A 26,133-nucleotide genomic window follows, 5' to 3' on the forward strand; every position below is an offset into this window, starting at 1 on the left:
TCCCCGACAACCACCATTCCCTTATCTATTTGGGTTGCGGTAATACTGCAAGCGTCAACAGATTTTGCGGTAGTAGTTCTTTTCTTCTCCCTCAGTGAGATTTTGCGGTAGTAGTTCTTTTCTTCTCCCTCAGTGAAACTATACAGTTTTCAAAAATGTAACAAAGCTTTTTTTTCTTATCTTTTCCTCCACTTATCTTTTTCAAACTTCAACTTTATATTTACATTATTATCTTTACAATTAATCTCTATACATTGCTTTGAGTCTTTTTTTAAATACTTCTCGTTTCATTGTCATTTACTTAAACAGTCACATGCAGCTTTTGAAAACCCCACACATTCCCAATTATGTTATCACATGACATCACTTTGAACACCCCCTCCCCTGAGCCACTTCGATTAAGCTTCCAGTGAGCTGCTACACATTTCCCTTTTCAGATTCTTATCTTTCTGATAATTTGCTCTCTGAACTACCTTTATAATATGAGATAATAGTAGTCACTCCCTTTATCCATCTCAAAGATGAACAACAAACAGCTGATGCACGAATACTGATCCCTGTGGCACCTCTCCAGTACCAACTTGTCAACTTGAAAATATCCTACTTATTCTGATTCTATTTTCTGTTAATTACCAGTAATTTATCTTTCATCCATAATACATTACACCCAACTGCCTAAACTTTAATATGGCATCTGGTAGATGATTCCAAACATTATCTCCCGGTTCTTTTTTTACTCACCAAGTGCATAACACCCTTAAAGAACTCTAATAAAGCGGTCAATTTCCCTTTCACAACATCTTATTCAGCCATTAACGTTAAAGAGAAGAGGGTAGCAGGTAGCACAGTGTCAATGCATACAAATCAGTGTCCTGGGAACTAGAGCTCAATCCTGACACCTGGGAGTTAGCAAGCTCTCTCTGGTATTGCATAATTTTCTTTAGCTCTCCAGTGACCTACCACATTTCAAAATAGGTTGAAGTTGAAGATTAATTGGTAATTTTAAATTGCCACTACTTTAAGAGGCTGATGAGAGGTCTGAGCCAAGACAACAGACTGCAAACAGGCATTAGAGGTTAGACACAAGGAAATAATTGAAGAAATTAGATGATTTGAGAATGAGAATGCTTTAAGACCAAATGGCTTCCAGTGTTATAAATATGGCAAAATAGAGGATACATTTTCAATCAAGTTGCTCACCATCTCAGAAGACAGTTTTCAGCCGATTTGAATTGCTTCGCAAGATGTCAAGAAATTGATGACAACTCTAGGCATGGGTAAGGATAGAGAATCTGATGATAGCCCAAGCTGTCACACTTAAATATATTCTCCAGAAAAAGTTGCGCTTCTAGCCAAACAAGTTGACAGGTAGATGACAAATGAAAATCTGGAAAAAATGTTCCATTTACAAAAGGCAAAGCATCCAATCTGGCTAATTACCAAACAATGAACCACCCCTAACATTAAAGTAGCATATGACAAAGTTTACATCAGTACAATTCATTGGGTATCAAAAAGAAAAAAAAAATTGAATATAATGTCCAGGGGTTGCACCATGCGAAAGTAAAGTCCAGGGTGGTTTGCACCTCACAAATAGAGTCACCCCTTGTCAAAAAAAGCATTTGCAGTGGTTGAAGTTAAAACTACTTCAGCCTGAGGATGTTACTGAAAGGTTCCAAAAGAAGGTCCTGGGTCCAATCTTCAATTATTTTACAATGACCTTCTGTCCATCATAAAGTACAAAGTAGAATGCTAGCTGATGAATGCCTAATGTTTAATTTCATTAATCGTTCAAGCACAAGCCTACATGCCTTCAGGAAAATGCCAGCAATTACCATCTCAAACAAGATAAAATCTCACTTAAATGTCAATGGAATTTCCATCGTCAGGTTCAGCACCAACATTATGAGATCACTAGAAGCAAGCTGACCAACCAAATATCCTCACCATGAGGTCCGATTCTGGGTATCCTACAGTTGTACATGATAAAATTCATTCTACTTACCTGAACAATAGTGGCTCCAATGTCCTACAGGCTCTTAAATACTTCTTGGCAACTTAAATCTGGCTATCATGTTTCTGTGATAACTAATGATTAGCCTCTGTATTTCTGATCATGAAGTCTACTGCAGACAGTTGTCTTTGACACATTCACGCCTGCCTCCTGAAGAGTATTTCAGATTGGTCAGACATCCATTTGGAGATTTTTCTTCATTATAGGATGGAAATTCGCGTCATCAGCAATTTAGGTCTTCCTTGGCCTACCAGTCCCTTTGCGATTATTGAACTAACCTATACAGTCTTTCTTAAGTAGTTGATTTTGATAATCCTAAGGTTCAGTCAGAGTTTCTTGTTTTTCAGCCTCAATGGTTTCTTTGATTTTTCACTGGCACAACTCTGGTCCTCGTGTTGAAAAATGCCAAATGCAGACTCCAAAGGTGGTCCAAGGATTTGAGACAAGCCAAGCTCTCTTATACCTGCACCAATTAAGCAATTAAACATCCTGAGTAGTCACAAACATCTGTGAAGCCAAATGAGCCAAACATTATGATGCCCTGAAATAGGGGAAATATATACATGTGTGCAGTAATTTCTACATGGTCAAACCAAAATGTACACAAATAACTTTGGATAAAATCTGGAGTGTGCTCTTTAATTACACGTGAGTTGTTTGATTACATATTTAAAACTGTGGTGTATAGGGGCAAATAATGGAAAAAGAGTGTGTCCCAAACATTACAGAGGGCACTGCATATCCCACGTTATAGAAAGAGACAAGTGAGGAGATAGCTGTGACCTTGAGAAAGATCTTTGTATCCTCACTAGGAACAGGTGAACTGCCAGAGGACTGGAGTCATCAATGTTTACTTTTTGTACAAGGGAAATGATAATCCAGCGAGCCTCACATTAGTGGTATGTAAAATACTGAAACATTTTTGGATGTAGGATTTATACATGTTTGGAAACCATGGTCAGATTAGGGACAGTCAGCATGACTTTGTGCAGGACAGGTAATGACCCAACAATTTAATTGAATTTTTTTTTTGAGGTAACAAAAGGTGGTTGATATTGTCTACATGGACTTGAGTAGACCATTTGACAAGGTCACTCATCGTAGGCTGAGCCAGCACGTAAAGATGCACAAAACCTACAATAAATTAATGGTTTGGATTTAGAATTGACTGGCCCATAGAAGACAGAAGTAGTGTTGGAAGGCTGTTGTTCAGACTGGAGATGCATGACCATTAGTAATGCACAAGTTTCAATGGATGAAAAAGTAGATAGATGGGTTAGTAAATTTGCAGAGACACTAAGATTGGTGGAGCTGAGAGCAGTGTAGAAACCCATGAAGGAATACAACATGGCATACATCAGTTACAGATATGGGCAGAGAAATGGCAGGTGAAGTTTAATCTGGACAAGGGTGATTTTTTTTGCACTTGGAGAGGACAAATGCATGGGGAACATGACAATTAATGGAAGTCTCTGAAAAGCACTGATGTGTAGTGGGATAGGGGTAAATTTTAAAAGAAGATGTGCAGTGGCAAGAGTTTTTACAGTGACACTCCTAGAACCAGCTGGCAGGAATTGTGATTGAAACAGATATAATAATAGTATTTAACAGGTATCTAAATATATATGATGCATATCCCCCTATTCCTTGCATATTCATATACATGCAGCAGAGCCTTGGATTTGGGCATCATACTCAACATGACATAGGCTGAAGAGCCTGTTGCTGTGCTATATAGTTCTACCTTCACCTGGTACAAAGCATCTTACTTGAATGGCATCCCACTAACCATCCACCTCCAGTGCAGTGACTGCAATATGTCTATCTACAAAATAGACTTATTACTTCTCTTTGCTATTCTGGCCACACGTATTAAACTGGTGACTTTTACCAAAGAGCCAAAGAGGACAAGAAAGGAAGGCCTCTGAAAACAGCAGAACGACTAAATCCTGGAAACCCCAACCTAATGTGCTCACTGCCACATTTTCAGGATATCTCAATAAAAGCTGGCAAAGCCTGTGATAACCAAATAAAACATAATAGAACATACAGATACTTCTTGACTGTATTATGATATTCCAAGTGTCCTTCTTCTTCCTCTTAAATAATGGACTGCAGCACCCTCACTTTCTGGGGCTTACTCGTCAGTCTTTTGTTCCACATGTTTGGCTAGAACTTTTTCTGTGGTAGAAATCACTTCAAGCTCTTTTACCCCCAGTTTTTCCAATATTACTGAGATGCTTTTAGGGTCTTGTACTAAAAAGCGAAAAAAATTTCAAAGTCTGTGCTATTTTGTGAGAAATAACCCTCTTATGCTTTTCTTTTATTTCCCAACAATTCTCTTTCACAGCTTCTAAAAGAGCTTTTAGTACACATACAAAATCCAGACTACCTTTTTTTTTTGCCAAGAAAGAGTGGTCTCATTTGCAGTCTGTTACACAGTGACTCTGGAAAGCATGTTAATTATGCACAAAATAAATCTTTTACTAAAGTACTCACATTTTTGCTTTCACCTTAATCTTGTTTAGAATCATCAAACAGTACTTGCTGACAATCTCTTTGTCCAATGCATTGCATTTACTCAGGAAACTAGGCTGAAAAGAGTAGAGCAAACAAATTGCAAAAATATCCCTGAGGGATTAGATATACACATCATCTGCATATATCAATTCCAAGCAACTTGGTCACCATGTTTGATTGATAGCAGAATTGCCCAACATCTCATTTGTGGCTAAAGTTAGCACCGTTAAAGAATCAGAATCAAAGAAGCACGTGGTGGTCATTCAGACCTTCAATTTTTCTATAGTAATCCAATCAATCGTATTCCCTGTACTTCCAGAAAAGTTTTAGATCTTAGCTGATATTCTCCCATCTTCACTTCAAATACTTTTGTCAGGCAAAGGGCTGCCATCCATTCTCATTCCTACCAGATAACATCAAGATCCACTGGCTCTATTCTTTTAAAATAACCCCTTTACCTCAAAGGTAGGAACATTGCGTTGTCCGAAGACAAAAATCCAATCATCAGTGTAAACTCAATCAATCCAACATCAAAGCCAGCTTTTTAAGATGTTATTCCGCTGGCAGCCCAAGGAGCTCGTTTGCTCTTTATTTTCTATCTGATACTATAATCTTTCCCTCTCAAAGCCTGCTTATTTGCAGTTTATCTGACACCAAGTGTTCATTTCCATTCTTTGTCCTCTCAAAGAACTCCTTCCTCACACTGAAGTTTCAATAATCAAAAAGATGTTCTCCAATTTACACACTGTAACATTGGCTCCAGACTTCTCAACATCTCAATCCTTTTTAAAATATTTTTATTGAGTTTAATGTACAAACTTGCATACATAATTCAATGAGATATAGAACTAGTCATCACATATACATGTAAACAAAGTCAAAAATAATATAAGTGTTAGCCAGTTGCCTATTCATATAAATAGCAAAGCAATTAACGTATTCCTCATGTACATAATTAAACCCATTTACCAAATTATTTGGGTAAAAAAAATAAAGAAAAAAGGGAAGAAAATCTTTAAAACTAAAACTAACCTAACCCCCACCCCAAATCAAGATTACTATTAGTTATACAAAAGGAAGCTTGGAATCAGATAATGACTTCCAGATATTGGAAGGGGAACTCCCAGACTCTGAAGAGTTCTTAATTCTACCAATCAATAATATTTCAAGAATGGGCTCCACATCTTTACAAATTGAAATTTTCCATCTTTAATATATGGTGGCGGCCCTCCATAGCTCCCCCATGGGGCCTCACAACGATCCAGCAGGCCGCACGAGGCCTGCAGCGCTGCCCGCCAGTAGGCCACAACCAAAAGAGCTTAACTGGCCTACCAGGAAAGCAGATCACAAACACACCAATCAGTGCTGAAAGGGTTTTGACCACACCCCTCAGTTTGAGAATAAAAGCAGGGCTATGAGCCCAATAAAGCTCAGTGTTAACTCCACTCAACTGGGTTTGTGTCATTCTTTCTGGGAACAGCGTGTTCTTTCTGAGCTAACCTGCATGCAGCTATAACTTCTGTGCTATAGGCTTTGTAGAATATCTAATTCCTTCTCAGATTTTGTTACAATATCTAATTTTCTCCAAGCTTAATTGGAGAGTGTTCTTAGAGATGGTGTATGCAGCTATTTGGAAAGACAGGGATTGATTCGGAGTAGTCAGCATGGTTTTGTACATGGTAGATCATGTCTAACAAATCTTGTTTTTTTTTGAGGAGGTTACTAAAAAGGTTGATATGGCAAAGGCAATGGATGTTGTCCATTTGGACTTTAGTAAGGCTTTTGATAAGGTTCCCCTTAAGAGGTTAGTAAGGAAGGTGGAAGCATTAGGTATTAATGATGAAGTAGTGAAATGGATTCAGTAATGGTTGGATGGGAGATGCCAGAGAGTAGTGGTGGAAAATTGTTTGTCAAATTGGAGGAAGATGACGAGTGGAATGCCTCAGGGATTGGTACTGGGTCCACTACTTTTATTTATAATATATATATGTATGTAAAAATTAAAAAAAAACGATCTAGATGATAAGGGTGGCAAATTGGATTAGTAAATTTGCAGATGATACAAAGATTACCAGTTTAACAGTGTTGTGGACAGTGAGGAAGATTATCAAATCTTACAGGGTTATTATAGGACTGTTAGAAGAATGGGCTGAAAGATGGCAGATGAAGTTTAATACTGATAAATGTGAGATGCTAATTTTGGCAGGACTAATCAAAATAGGACATACACGTTAAATAGTAGACAATTGAGGAGTGCAGTGGAACAAAGGGATTTAGGGGTCATGGCACATAATTCTCTGAAAGTTGAATCACATGTGGATAGGGTGGTGAAGAAGGCATTTAGTATGTTGGTTTTCATAAATCAAAGTATAGAATACAGGAGTTGGGATGTTATGTTGAAATTGTATAAGGCATTGGTGAGGCCAAATTTGGAATGTTGTGAGCAATTTTAGTCACCAAATTACAGGAAGGATATAAACAGTATAGTGAGAGTGCAGAGGATGTTTACGAGAATGTTGCCGGATTTGAGTTACAGGGAAAGGCTGAGCAGGCTGGGACTTTATTCCCTGCAGCATAGAAGGTTGAGGGGTGATTTGATAGAAGTATTCAAATTTAGAAGGGGGACAGATAGAGCCAATGTGGACAGGCTTTTTCTACTGAGAGTGGGGGAGATTCAAACAAGAGGGCATGAATTGAGAGTAAAAGGGGAAAAGTTTAAGGGAAACACAAGGTGGAATTTCTTCATGCAGAGGGTGGTGGGAGAAGCAAGATCAATGTTAATATTCAAGGGAAGGTTGGATAGGTATATGAACAGGAGAGGTGTGAAGGGTTATGGGCCAAATGCAGGTCAGTGGGACTAGGTAGACTATGTTCGGCATGGACTAATAGGGCCAAACTGGCCTATTTCTGTGCTGTAAATGGTTACAGCACAGAAATCACATCATGTAATCACTGTGCATGGGTAGATGAAAAATCATCCTTCCATTTCAATAAAATTGCTCGTCTGGCCATCAGGGTAGTAAAAGCTGAAACTTTTCCCTGTTGCAGACAGAGCTATATCTGGTTTATGCAAAAAACCGAAGAGTGCAACTAAAGGGCAAGGGTCTATTTTGATTTTTTTTAGATATTTACAAATTAGACATTTTGTTCAATCTAAGATTTCTGATTTTCTTCAAGTTTTGGACACTAATATTCTTGATTCATTTTTACTTGAATGTTTTTTCAAGGTGGATTAATAATGATATGGAACGAGATTTGAATATAACCTTTTCAGACGAGGACTGGTACTCCTAGCTTGATTAATGATTCTTCATTTTGTGCAAGGCATTGTCTTTTACAATTTAAAGTGGTACATAGTTTAAGTTTAGACATGTGTATTCTATCACGTTTTTATGCAGACATTGATTCACTGTGTGAAATGTAAAATTTTTGAAGCTTTGCTGATCCGTATGGTTTGGAATGCCAAAATTTAGTTTTTAGAAAGACATTTACCAAACTTTATCCATGATATTTTTTTTAATTTCAATCCTAAAGCTTTCAAATTTGCAAAAATATTTAAATCGCAGTGAAATTGACAGTGGAATCTAGAACTTAATCCCACATTAATATATATTAGCTCAGTCTCCCTGCAAGACCAAGGATCTTGCACCTATGTGCCAATACCTGAGGGGAAAGAGGAAAGACCAGCAAAAGCTAATGGACACAGCCCAGGACATTACTGGCAAAATTCTCCACCAGGGAGAAAATCTATATGGAACACTACCGTTGGAGAGCAGCTGTAATCATCAAGGGTCCTCACCACCTACGACATGCTGTTCTTGCTGTTGCCATCAGGAAAGTGGTATAGGTGCCACAACACTTGTTTTTACCAGGTTCAGAAACAGTTGCTACCCCTCACCTTTAAACCCCTAAACAACAAACTCAGGATCATTTAAGAACTTACTTTTCACATTATTTATTACTGGATACTTTTTCCTGTGTCACAGTTTGTTTACATTGCTATATTTTGTATCTACATCTTTTTCTTTAGTTACCAATAAGTCAAAATCCTGCTAAATGTAAGTGAAGATGCAATAGATTCTTTTTTGAAAAATATTAATTTGCCACAGTTGAATCAAGAAGATAGACAAGAGTTGGATAAATCTTTTACAGAGAATGAAATTGAAATGGCTATAAGATATGCCAAATGGAAAGGCACCCGGTGAAGACGGGTTCTCTATAGAATTTTATAAAACTTATGTTGATATATCTTCTATTTATAAGAATGTAATAAAGCAAATTTATAAAACTTTTCAATTACCTGAATCTTGTTCTAATGCAATAATTACGGTTATACCAAAAAAAGATAAAGATCCTTTACAGGTTTCTTCTTATCGACCAATATCGTTGTTAAACGTAGATTATAAAATTGTAGCTAAAGTTATGGCTAATAAATTGGCTCAATATTTACCTAAAATAATACATAAAGATCAAACAGGATTTATAAAAAACAGATGCGTCTGATAATATTTTGCGACTAATTACTTTGATAAATAAATTTAAATCTCAAATGAATTAAACAATAGTGGTCTCATTAGATGCAGAAAAGGCTTTTGATAGAGTGGAATGGAAGTTTTTATTTAAAGTACTTGAGAAATTTTGTTTTGGTTCTTCGTTTATTGGATTGATAAAGGCTTTATACAAAAGTCCGAAGGCTAGAGTTGCTACTAATGGACAGATTTCAGAATCTTTTGATTTAACAAGGTCTACTAGACAAGGATGTCCATTGTCACCTGCTTTATTTGCTATAGTTATTGAACCTTTGGCACAGTTAATATGTCAAAATGAAAATGTTAAGGGTATGAGAGTTTTGAATGAGGAATATAAGATTAATTTCTTTGCAGATGATGTTTTATTATACCTGGTGGACCCTGATATTTCTTTACCAGCAATTCAAGAATCTTTAGAAAATTATGGTCAATTATCTGGCTACAAGGTAAATTAGCCTAAAAGTGAAATTTTGTCAATTTGTAAAGTTATTATTCGATTTATAAAAATATTACGAAATTGAATTGGACAAAACAAATTAAATATTTGGGAATTGATGTCAATACAGAATATCAAGTCGCATTAAAAGAGAAATTAGAAAAGCGTGCAATAAGGGAACAGCTGTCATCATGGGAGACTTTAATTTGCATATAGATTGGACTAGTCAAATTGGTAAAAATACAGAGGAGGAGGAATTCCTTGAATGTTTACGGGACGGTTATCTAGACCAATATGTCGAGGAACCAACTCGGGAGCAGGCCATTTTAGATTGGGTATTATGCAATGATAAGGGGCTAATCAGCAATCTTGTTGTGCGAGGGCCTTTGGGTAGGAGCGATCACAATATGATCAAATGGAGAGGGATGAAATTAAAACTGAGACGAAGGTCCTGAATTTAAATAAAGGGAATTATGATGGTATGAGACGGGAGTCGAGTAAGATTGATTGGGTGGTGTTTATGGATAGACAATGGAAAGCATTCACAGATCTAATGGAGAAATTGCAAAAATCGTTTATACCGGTTTGGCATAAAAATAAACCAAAAAAGGTGACTCAACCGTGGATAACAAGGGAAATTAGAGACAGCATTGGTCCAAAGAGAGAGCATATCAATTGGCCAAAAAAAGTACCGCAACCGAAGACTGGGAACAGTTCAAGATCCAGCAAAGGAGGACAAAGGAATTAATCAAGAGAGCAAAAATAAATTACGAAAGTAAGCTTGCGGCAAATATAAAAACCGACTGCAAAAGCTTTTTATAAATATGTCAAGAGGAAAAGATTGGTGAAATCCAGAGTAGGTCCTTTGCAGTCGGAATCAGGGGAATATATAATGGGGAACAAGGAAATGGCAGACCAATTAAATTCTTACTTTAGTTCTGTTTTTACAAGAGAGGATACAAATAACCTCCCAAGGATGTTGGGAAACATAGAGACTAATGCAAGAGAGGAACTGAAAGAAATCAGTATCTTTAAGGACATGGTCTTGGGGAAATTGCTGGGATTGAAGGCAGATAAATCCCAAGGGCCTGATAATCTACATCCTAGGGTACTCAAGGAAGTGGCCATTCAGATAACAGATGCTTTAAGAATTATTTTCCAGAACTCGATAGACTCAGGATCAGTACCCATGGATTGGAGGGTAGCTAATGTTACCCCACTATTTAAAAAGGGGGGGGGGGGGTAGAGAAAAAGCGGGGAATTATCGGCCAGTGAGCCTTACATCAGTAGTGGGCAAAGTGATGGAATCCATTATTAAGGATGTAATAGCGGAGCATAGGACTAGCAGAGAAGGGATCGGATGGAGTCAACATGGATTTACAAAAGGTAAATTGTGCTTGACAAATCTATTGGAATTCTTTGAGATGGTGACAGGTAAAATAGATGGGGGAAGAGCCAGTGGATGTGGTGTACCTGAACTTCCAAAAGGCCTTCGATAAGGTCCCGCATAAACGACTGGCTTCCAAAATCAAGGCTCATGGGATTGGGGGCAAAGTATTGATGTGGATTGAGAACTGGCTGGCAGGTAGAAGACAGAGAGTTGGGATAAATGGCTCGTTTTCTGAGTGGCAGGCAGTGACCAGTGGGGTACCACAGGGATCTGTACTGGGACCCCAGCTGTTCACAATTTACATTAATGATCTGGATGAGGGGATTGGATGTAATATCTCCAAATTTGCAGATGACACTAAGCTAGGAGGGGTTGTGTGCACGGAAGAGGGGGTCAGGAAGCTCCAGTGTGATTTGGATAAATTGAGGGACTGGGCAGATACATGGCAAATGCACTACAATGTGGATAAATGTGAGGTTATCCACTTTGGTAATACAAACCGGAGGATGGATTACTATTTGAATGGCAATAGATTAAGAGATGGGGAAGTGCAGAGAGACCTAGGGGTACTTGTACATCAGTCTCTGAAGACGAGCATGCAGGTACAGCAGGCGGTTAAAAAGGCAAATGGTATGTTGGCCTTCATATCAAGAGGGTTTGAGTATAGGAACAAGGAAACCTTACTGCAGCTGTACAGGGCCTTGGTGAGACCCCACCTGGAGTATTGTGTGCAGTTTTGGTCACCTTATCCAAGGAAGGATGTTCTTGCAATGGAGGGAGTGCAGAGGCGATTCACCAGGCTGATACCTGGAATGGCAGGAATGACTTATGAGGAAAGATTGCGCAAATTGGGATTGTACTCCCTGGAGTTTAGAAGATTGAGAGGGGATCTCATAGAGACATAAAATTCTGGCAGGACTGGACAGAATGGATGCAGGTGGGATGTTTCCAATGATGGGAAAATCCAGAACCCGGGGGCATGGTTTGAGGATAATAGGCAAACCATTTAGGACCGAGACGAGGAGGAATTTCTATACCCAGAGGGTGGTGAATCTGTGGAATTCATTGCCAAAGAGGGCAGTGGAGGCAGGTTCATTAAATATATTTAAGAGGGAATTAGATCTATTTCTTCAGTATAAGGGTATTAAAGGTTACGGAGAGAAGGCGGGGATGGGGTACTGAACTTTTAAGATCAGGCATGATCTCGTTGAATGGCGGAGCAGGCTCGAAGGGTCGAATGACCTACTCCTGCTCCTATCTTCTATGTTTCTATATTTTTATATTCAATTAATTACCTCCCTTTAATAAAAAAGATTAAACTAGATTTAATTAGGTGGAAGGACTTACCTTTAGGTTTATTGGGGAGGATTAATACTATAAAAATGAATATTTTTCCTCGGATGCAATGTTTATTTCAATCAATTCCTTATTTCTAAAAAAAAGTTTTGTTTTTTTTTTAAGGATTTATATAAAGCAGTTAGAGAATTTTTATGGAAGGGAAAATTTCCGAGGGTAGCAATGAAAAAATTGATGTGGGACTTTCAATTTGGAGGTTTGAGATTACCTAATTTTCAATATTATGAGGCAGCTCAATTTAAATTTCTTAGCGCATTAATGAATATGGAGGATCCACCCAGTTGGGCAAAGTTAGAACTGGCAGTTATTTTAGAAAAATCTCCACATGAATTTTTGTTTCGATGGAATAAAAATTTGTTACGAACTTATGATGTACCAATATTGAAACATTTAATGAATCTATGGACGAGTAAACTTGATAAAATGGGGCTTAAAAATAAATGGTCTGGGCGATTGCCATTATATAATAATCAACTTGTTCCTTTTACGGTCTCCAATATCACTTTGAAACAATGGGAAAGGAAAGGAATAAAAAAAACTTATCTGATTGTTTTTTTGAAGGACATGTTTGCTCTTTTGAGGAATTACAAAGGAAATTTGGTATTAGTGGAAATTCTGTATTTGTGTACCATCAGTTAAGATCATTTGTAAAACAGATATGTGGTCGGCAAATGATTTTATTGCCCGAAACTAGCTTTGAGAAATATGTACTTTCAATACCAGAAAAGGGGTATATATCTGATTTGTATTGTATTTTACGAGAAAATGAAAGTAAGAAAGATTGGGATAAAGATAAGTTGAAATGGGAAAAAGATTTAGGTTCTACAATAGCTGAAGAAGCTTGGATGGAAATTTGTCAAAACAGTATTCGGAAATTGATTAATGCTAGATTAGCGATGATTAATTATAATTTTATACATCAATTATATTTAACACCAGAAAAATTAAAAAAATTTGGTCTTAGTAAGTCAGACTGTTGTTTTCATTGTGACCAGACAGCTAGTACTTTTTTTTTAAAAAAAACACACTGTCTGGTCCTGTGACCGATTGCAACAGTTTTGGAAAGGTATTCAATCTATATTTAATAGATTATATAATATTTGTGTTCTATTAGATCCTGATATATTTTTATTAGGGAATATGCAATCATTAATTGATTCAGGATTAAATGATTATCAGATTTCTTTTATTTATTTAGCTTTAGCAGTGGCCAAGAAATGTATAGCGTCTACTTGGAAAGATAGAAATATACTAACTTTGGATAGGTGGTATTTAGAGATGAAGTCTTGTTTAATTATGGAAAGGATATCTTTTTCGATTCAAGATAAGATGTCTTTTTATAAGTTGAAGTGGACTCCATTTGTTAAGTATATGCAATTAAGTTTGATTTAAGTATGTTCCTAGATGTGATATTTTAGATCTGATAAATCTTTTTTTTAAATTATTTTTATTTGTTATATTTTTATTTTTCTTTGTGTGTTTTTTTAATACATAATAGTATTAATTTTACTAATTCTTCACTCTTTATTTGGGGAGGGGAAGGGTGGTTTTTTTTATATATAGATTTTTTAGTTCTTGTATATGTAGGGGGGTTAGGGCGAATTAAGTTAGGTTATTAATGTTGTATTGTAATTATATTATTTTATTTTATATCTTTTCTTTAAATGTAATTTTTCTTATTCCTGTGATAAAATCTTTAAAGTTTAAAAAAGAGCCAAATCAAAAACTAGTATATGAAAATGTTTTTAAACAGGAAAGATGGACTTAAAATAAGTATGTCATTAGTAAACCCGCCCAATTTCAATCTTATATTACTCTTCACACCCAGCACACAATGGCTACTAAAATTCAAATTTTCTATGCTATTTAATCTATGACATTCATGAAAACTGAAGGACTAATGGATATTAATGAAACATGATCCAAAAAAGTGTTTTTAAAATGGGAATATAAATAAAAATGTAATAAACCATACAGTACAACTGAAAGTAGAATTTACACCACAGAATTATCCCAAAATGTCAGCTTTAGAAAGCATATATCCAGAACTGGAAAACATTATGACACTGAGGCAAAACAGCACTTTCCATTTTGCACTGTTGCTGCAGCCACATAGCTCCCCAAGAATCCTGGCAGTCAATAATTCAATCTTTCAGATCTGCTGATGTTCACCAACCACTCACATTTTACAGCATCAGTAAAACACGTGAATTACAGCCCTGTAACTCACTCCCAGACATTTGCTACCCTGCGTACAATAGATACTGCAGCACAGTGAATGATGCATTAGTGTACTGGTTGTGACCTTATTTTACACCGATTTAATAGTGGGGGTGGATACTAGTAGAATACTGTGGCTATAAAAGTGATAGCCCTTGGACAGCAAATTATTCAGCAGTTACAAGTGTTTCAAACAAAACTTTCCTGACCTTTTATCAGTCTGCAGATCCAAATTTCACTTTTCACAGAAACATTTTTTTTATATATAAATGGTATCAGCAACATTATTTCAGTGCTTGAGCCCCAGGTTCAAATCTGGCACTGTCTGTAAGGAGCTTGTACATTCTCCTCATGACTGTGGGTTTCCACTGGGTGCTCCTGTTTCCTATCAGCTTACAAAAAAATTGTAGAGTTGGTAGGTTAATTGGTGTTTGAGCAGCACAGGGTTATGGGCTGGAAGAGTCTGTTATTGTGCTATATTACCAAATTTTTTTTTAAAAATTACTGAACTGGTTTAAAGTGGCCCTTTTTAAAAAAAAACACACATTTCAGTCATAATTAAATCCATTGGCCACCCACTGCTCAGAACACTAAGGCCACACCAAACACTTTGATTTCCTGTCCAATCAAATGGTTTAATTACTACATCTGGGATAATGGGCTCACATCTTGACTTTCACTGACTGACCTGATGTAGACTAGAGTATCATTTTGCACCATTTTTGAGCTGTAAATCAATTGAGAATTTCAAAGAAGGTTGAAGAGCCTGGTAATGATGCTTTCTCTGTAGTCTCTTGGGATTGCACATTACAAGGAATGTACATTATTTATAAAGAGTAGCTCGTGTGTCCATTAAAGCTTTCAGGTTCAGAATAAACAAAAGCTTTTGCATTTCAATCCTCCCAATCTATGCTGCACTCTTAAATTTTTCCTTTAGGCAGCTCCTGTCAATTATAAATTATCAGCTTCAGGCAACCCCACATCACAGCAGATTGAATAATTTTGTCCTTGTAATTTAGAAATCACTACCAAAATGAAAAAAGATAAAATTAAAATTCAGTCATGAAATGTGCTTGTCTATTTTTCTTTACAAACTCCCATTTCTTGACGCATGTGCAGATGGCATGCCTTCATGTCACAAAATATGATGCAAATTGCAAATCACCATAACGCAGGGTTTACCTGTTCTTTCTCTGATGCTTCTCTGAAAAGTTCCTTCATTAATATCACAACATTTTTTAAACTTGATCGGGCAGGTAAAGACCTCAATTTTATTAAAACAGCAATACATTACAATTGAAAAATGTTGTAATTTTAATAATACTAGATTTCACAAAAACATTGATTTCTTGGTCACCAGAAAAAAGTTAACTACTGTAGCAGGTTTTATTTTGCATCGAGGCAAGGGAAGAAATGGAACCCAGGTCTCATCAAAAAAGGAGCATCTTTAAAAGGGTAACTTTCCCACTGTACTGTATTGGAAGATCAACTAAGATAAAAAATATACCCCCAGAAGGGTACATGAACTCTCAGCCTCTAACTTGATGTAATCAAAATCTATGAATTGAACACATAGATGGGCCTTTTTCATTTCTTTCCACTTATAGAAAAGCTAAGCTATATACTGATTTTAGTGGTACCAGTAATTGTCAAAGCTTACCAAATATGACAAAAGTTACAGTATACCTTTCTTATTACAATATCAAATCTCTAGAGTTTATAAAACACATTTCACTCTGGTTTCACATCAGACAGCTTTAGAGGTCTCTGATCAAAGCAAGGCAGTGCACCTTCATAAAGGAGACAGTTTAGTTTTAAAAAAATCTTCCAATTCATTTTTTAGCTGGAAAAATGACCATATATAACCATAGTTATACGACAGTTTTAACCTACTTTTTATTCAAGAACTAAATCCAGAGCAACTTATATTAATTTGAAGGAAATATTTTACCCAGCTTACTGATCTTCCCATAACAAGGGTTCAAGTTTGCAATTTTATCTACTAAACATATAGAAATATGAAAGGCACACATTTTTCTGAAAATATAACTACATATACAGACAACTAAATAACAGCACCATATCAGAGTTAAGTTTTCACTCAAAATGGCAGACATCAATCTCCTTTACAAAGGAAGTTATCGTGAGGTGCACACATGAACAGGATATAAAATCTTGAATAACACTAAAGAATTACATCTATACAAGGGTACATAATAATTCAGTTTTTTTTAATATAAATGGTACACACAGCTCTACATGTTCTGTTGCTAATGTATGCAATCAATCTATTCAAATTTGGAGAATCAAAGCTTAACATAGACAAACAGGAGACTGCTAATGCAGGAATCTGAAGCCAAACACAATCTCCTAGAGGAACTGTATATCCAGTCTCGATAAACTGTTTCAGCTAGAAACGCTGACCATTCTTTTTCTCCCACTAATGCTGATTGACCTGCTCAATTCCTCCAGCGGATTGTGTTTCGTATGGCTTAACATATCCTAGATGCAGCCACATACACTTTAATAAAGATCAACTGAGCGTAACAAATGGCAGCTAGTTGATTTTCCTCAAAAGTTGCCATCGACTGTCTTACAGAAGGCAGAGGATGTATGACCAGAAAGACAAAATTTGAAATCTTTCCTTCAAATTAATACAAGTTGCTCTGGATTTAGTTCTTGAATAAAATGTAGGTTAAAAATGTCGTATAACTATGGTTATATATAGACATTTTTCCAGCTAAAAGACGAATTGGAAGATTTTTTTAAAAACTAAATTGTCTCCTTTACGAAGGTGCACTGCCTTGCACCTTAGAGATCAGAGACCTCTAAAGCTGTCTAATGTGAAACCAAAGTGAAATGTGTTTTATAAACTCTAGAGATTTGATATTGCAATAAGAAAGGTATACTGTAACTTTTGTCATATTTGGTAAGCTTTGATAATTACTGGTTCCACTAAAATCAGTATATAGCTTAGCTTTTCAGTATAAGTGGAAAGAAATGAAAAAGGCCCATCTATGTGTTCAATTCATAGATTTTTTTTACATCAAATTAGAGGCTGAGAGTTCATGTACCCTTCTGGGGGAATATTTTTTATCTTAGTTGATCTTACAATACAGTACAGAGGGAAAGTTACCCTTTAAATTTTACATTTAAACATACAGCATGCTAACAGGCCCTTTTGCTTTTCAGCCCACAAGCCTATGCCACCCAAATGCACCAGTTAACCTATAAACCTCACACATTTTTGAAAGTTGGAGCATCAGGAGGAAACGCATGCAGACACAAGGAGAACAGAAATTCCTAACAGACAGCGCCAGATTCAAACCTGGGTCACTGGCACTGTAATAACATTGCACTAACCGTGTCACCTACCTTTTTATATATAGATATACTATACATACAGCACAGAAACAAGCCAATTTTGCCCTACCAGTCCATACTGCCCACTTTCTTACTTAAAATAAATGAACAAATTAACACTTGATGTCTTATGCCCTGATGTATTGAATCACTTGATGACTTTCTGGCTCAGAGGACTATTAGAGTCCCACTTTGCTGACCTCAGCACAAATCCAAATTGATATCTCAGGGAGGTAGTAAGACAGTTCCAAGGAAAAATGGAAAAAAAACCTCCCTAACATTTAAACCTTAACAAACATCACTAAGAACTGATTACCTGATCTGCTAATTAAGAACACTCACTTACTGTAAAATAATTTGCCTTTTTCTGCAAAACATTTTTTTAAATATTGCAGCGGCAAAAATGTGCCTTCATACCCTGAAAGGCAGGATACATAAACTTCTTATTTGAGTAACAGCTGTTGCTCCCACAATCTCATTTCCAACTGATACAAGAATGTCTTAAAAAAAATCAAACCTTTCATTACATTTGCCTCATGTCATTTTTAATTATGCAAAATCATTTTTTTTATTCATTTTGCTAAATTCATTAATACACAATTTAATCACTTTTTATTTTCCCATCATCCTTTCCACTCTGAAGGGAGGTAGCTGACCTCCAACTAACGGCATTAACAAACAGAGGGAAAATAAAAACAGCAGATCACAAACAAGATTGGTCAGAATGCATTTCAATAAAATAATTCCCCACCTATTGAAATCTATTTATGGTTTTAATTACAGCAAAATAATGTGATTAAATCCTCTTATAGGAAACAGTATTATTAGCATTAATTTTCTGAATGAATTTCAAATCTAATATTTGGAAAACCAAAGATGCTTCTGCCTAAAAATATTATTTGAGAACCAATTTGTTTTAAATTCATAACACAAATCAGAATTTGACCAAAATTTCCTCCAACACTAATGTCTATTAAACCTAACAAAAGTGCATCTGCTAGCATTCAACTAAGTACTAATAAGAATACACCTTCAAGGACCACAGTACCAAATTCAATCATAATTTTATTAAATAACAAGTAATTACTCCCCATTCTAGTAAAGCACTAAAGATGTTTTATCACAACCATGTCATATTTTCTGTTCAAAATCTAGTTATGTGAATTCTTTTGAGAATTATATCAGCCTGTCTGAAATAAGCTTTCAAGCCAGGTAAGCCCACGTCGGAGTAAGGATTGAAGAAATATTTGACCTACTGTATTTATCTACCCATTCAACAAGTAATTTGTCTGTCTACAGAAGCCTATGCAAACCCAGATCATGTTACTTCCCAAGAACATGAAACACTACTAGATCAGGAAGGAGAGGAGAATATAGGAGTACACAATTCATTATTATAAGGCTCAAAATTTTCCATGGAAATCTCCACAAATGCCAAAAATCATTTATTATCCAGAGAAGTCCCTCAAAAAATGGACTAAAGGTCAATTTTAAAAAAAATATAAAATACAAGTAAAATGTTGTTATACCAGGTTGCCAGCCTGACACGGCATGTTCGAAATGATTCATTTACAAATAATCGGCCTCAACGTATGCCAATACACAGCTTTAAATTGATCAGTCAAGTGCTGGGGAAACAGACATCCCAAGTGAGATTCGAAGGCAAATACATGAACATAGAAGTCAGATTCAAAAAGATACTTCAAAATAAACAGTTGAACTTCAAACTCAGAGGGCAAGAATAACAAATGCTGGTGAAAAGTACTGAGAGAGAGGAGAGGTCGAGAGAAAAACAAAGACAAATTTCCTGTCTTTTTGGTCACTAAATCTCTGCCTTGAACTGATTCCTGTCAAAGTGCCAAAAAGGATGTGTGGCTGATAATACACCGGCACATGCAACAACAACAAAAAAAATCACTTCAATACAATTTTTTTTTTAAATTGTACCCTAAATGTTAATTTACACATTGGCAAAACTAAATCCAAGTTATGGAAACCTCTTGGTGAACTGTAGTCAGGGATACAAACTAAAATAAAAATACTTTGGTTGGAATGTAAAAGAAAGGCGATCTTCCATCATTTTAAAAGGGATGAGGGAAGATTTATGCATTGAAGAATTTCCCATGGAGGGATCACTGCAGAGAAAGAATAAACGTGGCGCATCCTTGACCCTCTCTCTCCGCGTTTCACCGGCTGACCCGTGAAAAGGAAACGGCACCAGGACGACCATTGAATCCAAAGAAAGCGGGATGTGAACAGAGGCAAAAGCAAACTGACCCCCGTCAAGTACAAGCACTGACAGCATTTGAAAAGACCGGACTCTTCAAGCCACCAAACGGTATTTGATGCATGCAGAGAGGTCGGGAATGCGGGGAAAATAACTTTGGAGTCAGGGCTGGTTGTTACCCCAGTTTCTTTCCAAGAATAAGCCATCACCTCGTTGAAGTTGAAAGAAAACTTTCACAGAAGCACCAAGCCGTTGGACCAGGTTTCGCAGCGGGGAGTGTGGAACCGAGAGCAACTCTCCCCGCGGGGATCCGCTCCCTCAGCATCTGCCTACTTTCCCCCCCGCCACTCCTCCTCCTCCCCCTACCCCGGGTGACGCCATGTTGATCGAAAAGTACTTTGGGGAAAGAAAGCGAAGAGCGCGTGAACTTTCTTCATTTCAAAGGAAGCCCCAAGGGGGGGGGGGGGGGCAAAGGAGAACCCAACTCCCGCGGTCCGATTTTTTTTTCTCTCTGAGAAACGTGTCGCGTTACCTGGGCCGCCGGGGCTCTCTGCCCTGCGCCCCCGCCACTCCATCCGCGGCTCACTCCTCAACGAGCGACGAGCCCGGCGTCAGCCAGCCTGCGCCTCTTTGCCGGACTCGTCGTGTAGCACCGCGCCGGCCAGGCGCACTACTTTCCCCAGAAAGGGAGATGAGGCTGCGGAAGGCTCGCCCGCCCACTCACTCACTCACTCGGAGCCCTGCGATGCTGCCGCAGCTTTTTCCAATGGGGTTTGTTTCCAGCTTATTTATGTGGTCCTTATCGCAACATTTGCGCAAGCCATTTATATTTTTGGTTATCGTTCAAAGTGTCTCTTGATTTAATTTAAACATTCCATACCAATAGATACTATTGCCGGACTCTCCAACATACTGAAGTTTAAATTCAAATCTGCAGTGATTCATCAAGGTTCCTGATATTATTGACGGATTGAAGAATAAACGAATCGTTTTCTTTGTCATTTGTACTATCAATTGAACAGCTATTATGATTGCCGAAGTTTGGAGCATGTGCGTCTTAAACGTCGTTGCATCTGAGGTCTGATTGAATGGACTCGTCAGTAATATTCCCAGTTTCTTCGATTTTAACCTCATCAATTTTTTTAAATCTACGCAATTTTTTTTTATGGCTTAACACGGATGTTTGAAGAATTTCATACATGATGTACAACTGGTGCCTTCTCAGTCCAGTACAGGAAGGAAAAACTGCTATATAGATATGAAATCATTTTGGCAAGGGTTAAAAGAATATGAGAGAGACAAAATAACCAATTTGGTTCCTTCCTGGAGCTTCCATTAAGATAATTACATCTCTCCTCAATGTGGTATAATGGAAGGGTCCCAGAAAGGCTCACCTCACAAAGCTTGGCACGGCTAGACTCGATTACCTTCGTAAGAGCTAGATTCTGCCTTTTCATCAGCCATGAAACTAATTCCATTTTCTCCAACATGACCACATGAAGAATCACCTTCAGCATTCTGTAATAATTGACGACAAAAGGTTTTTAACTTGAAGTATGATCTCTATTTCTCCTTCCTCAGATGCAGCCTACCTTGCAAAGGATGCAGAGGTCGCTAGATTCTATGAGGACAATGAGCATAAGGGCACTTCATCTGAATGGCCGTAGTATTAGAAACAAGGTTAGTGAATTTGAGGCGCAAATCAGTACCCAGGCATATGATTTAGTGGCCATCACAGAAACATGGGTGTAAGATGGACGTGTTTGGGAATTAAATTTTCAAGGATATCAGGAGGTACGAAAGGATTGACAGGATGGTAAAGGGAGTGGGGTGGCACTCTTAATCGAGGATGAGATCAAGGAAATAGTTAGAGACGATATGAGATCTAAGGAACAGAATGTTGAGCCCATCTGGGTAGAGATTAAGAATAGTAAAGGGAAAAAAAAAATCACTGGTGGGAGTTGTCTAACTCATGGGACTGAAAGCAGACAAATCCCACGGTCCTGATGGGATGCATCCCAGGGTACTGAAGGAAATGGCAGGAGTTATAATCGATGCATTGGAAATCATTTACCAAAATCCTCTGGATTCTGGGCAAGTCGCAGCAGATTGGAAGATAGCAAATGTCTCGCCACTTTTTAAAAAGGGATGTAGGCAGATAGTTTAACATCTGTATTTGGGAAAATGCTTGAAGCTGTCATTAACGATGAAATAGTGATACATTTAGAATGATGGGGTTCCATCAGGCCGATGGAGCATGGATTCAGAAAAGGCACATCTTGTTTGACAAACTTGCTGGAGTTCTTTCAGGATATAATGGGTGCAGCAGATAGAGGGTAACAGGTTGATGTTGCCTATTTGGATTTCCAGAAGCCGTTGACAAGGTGCCGCACAAGAGACTAAGCAATAAGATACAGATGAATGGAGACAGGGGAAGTATATTGGCATGGATTGAGGATTGGTTAATGGACAGAAGGCAGAGAGTCGGAATAAATGGGTGTTTTTCTGATTGGCAGACAGTGGTAAGTGGGGCCCGCAGCTGTTCACATTGATGATTGATCACTTAAGTTAGGTGAGTGGGCAAAGGTCTGGCAGATGGAGTACAAAGGTAGGAAATGCGAGGTCATCCACTTTGGTAGGAAAAATAGAAGAGCCGATTATTATTGAAATGGTGAAAAAACTGCAGCATTCTATAGTGCAGAAGGATTTGGGAGTACTTGTGCATGAATCGCAAAACATGAATTGCAGGTACAACAGGTTATTAAGAAGGCAAATGGAATGTTGGCATTCATCACTTTTTTGAACATTTTATTTATTAATCATAACAAATCATACAATAAAGATACAAACAAGTAGATAATAATTTTACCCCTTACAACCCCCCACCCCCTACCCTGACCCTCCCAACCCCCCTCTAAACTATCCCAAAAAAGAAAGAAAGAGAAGAAAAAAAGAAGGGGAGATCAAATAACATAAAGCCCTTCAGTTATTTGCCATGGTTTGGGGCAACACTATCAATGTGAGGGAAAAAAATTAATGATTCAACCATATATACTCTATATATGGGCTCCAAGTTTTAACAAAAAAAGAATAATTATTACATAAGTTATATGTTATCTTTTCCAATGGAATACAAGATCTCATTTCCAAATGCCATTGCTGAATACTCAAATTAGTCTAATTTTTCCAAGTAATTGCCAAACATTTTCTAAAGATAATCCCAAAAAAGCAATTTGAAATTTATTTAATTTTAACTCCAAGCTCAATTTCTTAATATAACCCAATAAAAATACCAAAGGGAAAAGTTACATTTTAAATTTGAAAATAGCTTCTAAAAATTCCTTAATTCTATTCCAAAAGGTTTCACCGTCTCACATAACCAGGTAGAATGTAAAAAAGAACCAACTTCCTTAATATATCTGAAACATAAATCGGAAGAAGTAAACTTATGATTAATAAAATTATAATGAACCAATCTATGCCTTACATTTACAATTTTAGTCATACTATCCTCACATAAGGTCATCTAATCATCCTGAGAAATAGATATGGATAAATATTTTTCCCATTTTAATTTAGATTTATATACATCCAGTTTGAGCATTTTATTCTGCAATAAAGCATACATCTCAGATATAAATCCTTTCTTTCCACCATCAGTAAGTAAAATTTCAAATTTAGTCTACCTGAGTAACCATTACGTATGCCCAAAATTATCCAACAATAGGGCTTTAATTTGATAATAAGAAAAAAAGAGTATTCGAAGATATTTCATATTTCTCTTCATACTTTGGAATGAAATAAAATATCCTGCCTCATAACAATCTTCTACTAATTTAATACCTTTCTGATCCGACAACTTCAAAAGTTGATTATTAGGTGTAAAATGAAAAAACTTATTTTGAAACAAAGGAGTTTCAGCTGAAAATTTACCTTGAGTACCTATAATTTCATTGTTAAAAATTCCATAATTCCATTAAATGTTTTAACACAGGCAAATTATAATTACTTAATAACTGAGAATTCCATCTATAAATAAACTGTTCCATATTCTTCTCACCAATCGGAGATAATTCAATACAGGACGCCTCGTTAGAATGCGATAGTTGGGGTCCAAGATTTCATTCCGCGTTACAGCTGAGACACGGAACAGATGCATATAAGTTATGATTCAGAAAGCAAGAAAACAATTATTGTGACTAATAAGGACCTTGAAGACCTTTAAACTCCACATATTAACATAAGCATCTTCTAAATAAGTCATAAGAGTCCATTTCTGAGTTTGTGGCTGTTAGCCTGGTATCCTAAAATCAATGTTTGGGGTCCACAGACACCCGCGCTATAAGTGATTCCATGGATTAATGAATCGCGTTCTATCAAGGCTTCACTGTATTAGCCCATATCAAATCAATTAAATAATATTATAACAAATCACATTATATCTTAATAAGATCTAAAACAAAGGGATATCATACAGGATAATTATAATATATTACTTATTGAAAAAAGGAAAAATTATGCAAATTGATTCTTAGAGACAATATGTCACTAAAATTAACATGTTAACAAACATCAATAGCATTTCTTTCTTTAATATTTTATCGTTCATTTTTTATAAATATACAATAATCTTCAATTCCACAATACATTAAAATTTTTCATGCAAAAAATCAAAGAAACAAACATAAAACCACACTGTCAGAGCTCACACTTATCTTTTCTTTGGTTTGGCTTCGCGGACGAAGATTTATGGAGGGGTATGTCCACGTCTGCTGCAGGCTCGTTGGTGACTGACAAGTCCGATGCAGGACAGGCAGGCACGGTTGCAGCGGTTGCAAGGGAAAATTGGTTGGTTGGGGTTGGGTGTTGGGTTTTTCCTCCTTTGTCTTTTGTCAGTGAGGTGGGCTCTGCGGTCTTCTTCAAAGGAGGTTGCAGCCCGCCGAACTGTGAGGCGCCAAGATGCACAGTTGGAGGCGAGATCAGCCCACTGGCGGTGGTCAATGGGGCAGGCACCAAGAGATTTCTTTAAGCAGTCCTTGTACCTCTTCTTTGGTGCACCTCTGTCTCAGTGGCCAGTGGAGACCTCTCCATATAACAATATCTTGGGAAGACGATGGTCCTCCATTCTGAAGACTTGACCCACCCAGCGAAGTTGGGTCTTCAACAGCGTGGATTCGATGCTTGCGGACTCTGCCAACTCGAGTACTTCGATGTTGGTGATGAAGTCATTCCAATGAATGTTGAGGATAGAGCAGAGACAGCGCTGATGGAAGCGTTCTAGGAGCCGTAGGTGATGCCGGTAGAGGACCCATGATTCGGAGCCGAACAGGAGCGTGGGTATGACAACGGCTCTGTACAAGCTGATCTTTGTGTGTTTCATCAGGTGGTTGTTTTTCCAGACTCTTTTGTGTAGTCTTCCAAAGGCGCTATTTGCCTTGGCGAGGCTGTTGTCTATCTCTTTGTCGATCCTTACATCAGATGAAATGGTGCAGCCGAGGTAGGTAAACTGGTTGACTGTTTTGAGTTCTGTGTGCCTGATGGAGATGTGGGGGGGCTGGTAGTCATGGTGGGGAGCTGGCTGATGGAGGACCTCAGTTTTCTTCATACTAACTTCCAGGCCAAACATTCTGGCAGTTTCCGCAAAACAGGATGACATGCGCTGGAGAGCTGGCTTTGAATGGGCAACTAAAGCGGCATCGTCTGCAAAGAGTAGTTCACGGACAAGTTGCTCTTGTGTCTTGGTGTGAGCTTGCAGGCGGCTCAGATTGAAGAGACTGCCATCCATGTGGTACCGGATGTAAACAGTGTCTTCATTGTTGAGGTCTTCAAGGCTTGTTTCAGCATCATGCTGAAGAAGATAGTAAAGAGGGTTGGTGCGAGGATGCAGCCTTGCTTCACGCCATTGTCACCCTTATACTATCCATAAAAAATCTATAAACAATCTAGGTGGGGAAATCATAACTGTTTATATAGTAACAACATGTTAATATCATTATTATATTTGAGTCCCTATATAGTCCAAATATGGCTGCCATATATTGACATATGTAAAATACTTGTTTTTTAGATTGTATGTAA

At 37.3% G+C, this 26,133-nt stretch overlaps 2 protein-coding genes across 6 annotated transcripts in view; one reads left to right on the top strand and one right to left on the bottom strand.

The window, feature by feature from the left end:
- The window catches only part of smad1 (SMAD family member 1), a 103,944-nt gene extending 83,200 nt beyond the window's left edge, over positions 1-20,744 (bottom strand). The window contains exons 1-3 of one of the 5 annotated variants that reach the window (XM_069926345.1): positions 20,588-20,738; positions 4,514-4,608; positions 2,006-2,477 (exon numbers count right to left, since the gene is read on the bottom strand). The gene's annotated coding sequence lies outside the window, so the exon portion shown is untranslated. Of the gene's footprint in view, positions 1-2,005; positions 2,478-4,513; positions 4,609-20,264; positions 20,353-20,587 lie in introns of those variants that run through there. The other 4 variants (XM_069926350.1, XM_069926344.1, XM_069926348.1 and 1 more) reach the window with 4 other exon arrangements.
- Positions 19,346-26,133, top strand: part of LOC138756743 (uncharacterized) — a 54,524-nt gene continuing 47,736 nt past the window's right edge. The window contains exons 1-3 of the mRNA XM_069923128.1: positions 19,346-19,477; positions 20,500-20,826; positions 21,637-21,735. Coding sequence (XP_069779229.1) covers positions 19,346-19,477; positions 20,500-20,826; positions 21,637-21,735 — 558 coding nt within the window. The remainder of the gene's footprint in view (positions 19,478-20,499; positions 20,827-21,636; positions 21,736-26,133) is intronic.

Source organism: Narcine bancroftii, chromosome 3 (genome assembly GCF_036971445.1).
Source record: "Narcine bancroftii isolate sNarBan1 chromosome 3, sNarBan1.hap1, whole genome shotgun sequence".
NCBI lineage: Eukaryota > Metazoa > Chordata > Chondrichthyes > Torpediniformes > Narcinidae > Narcine > Narcine bancroftii.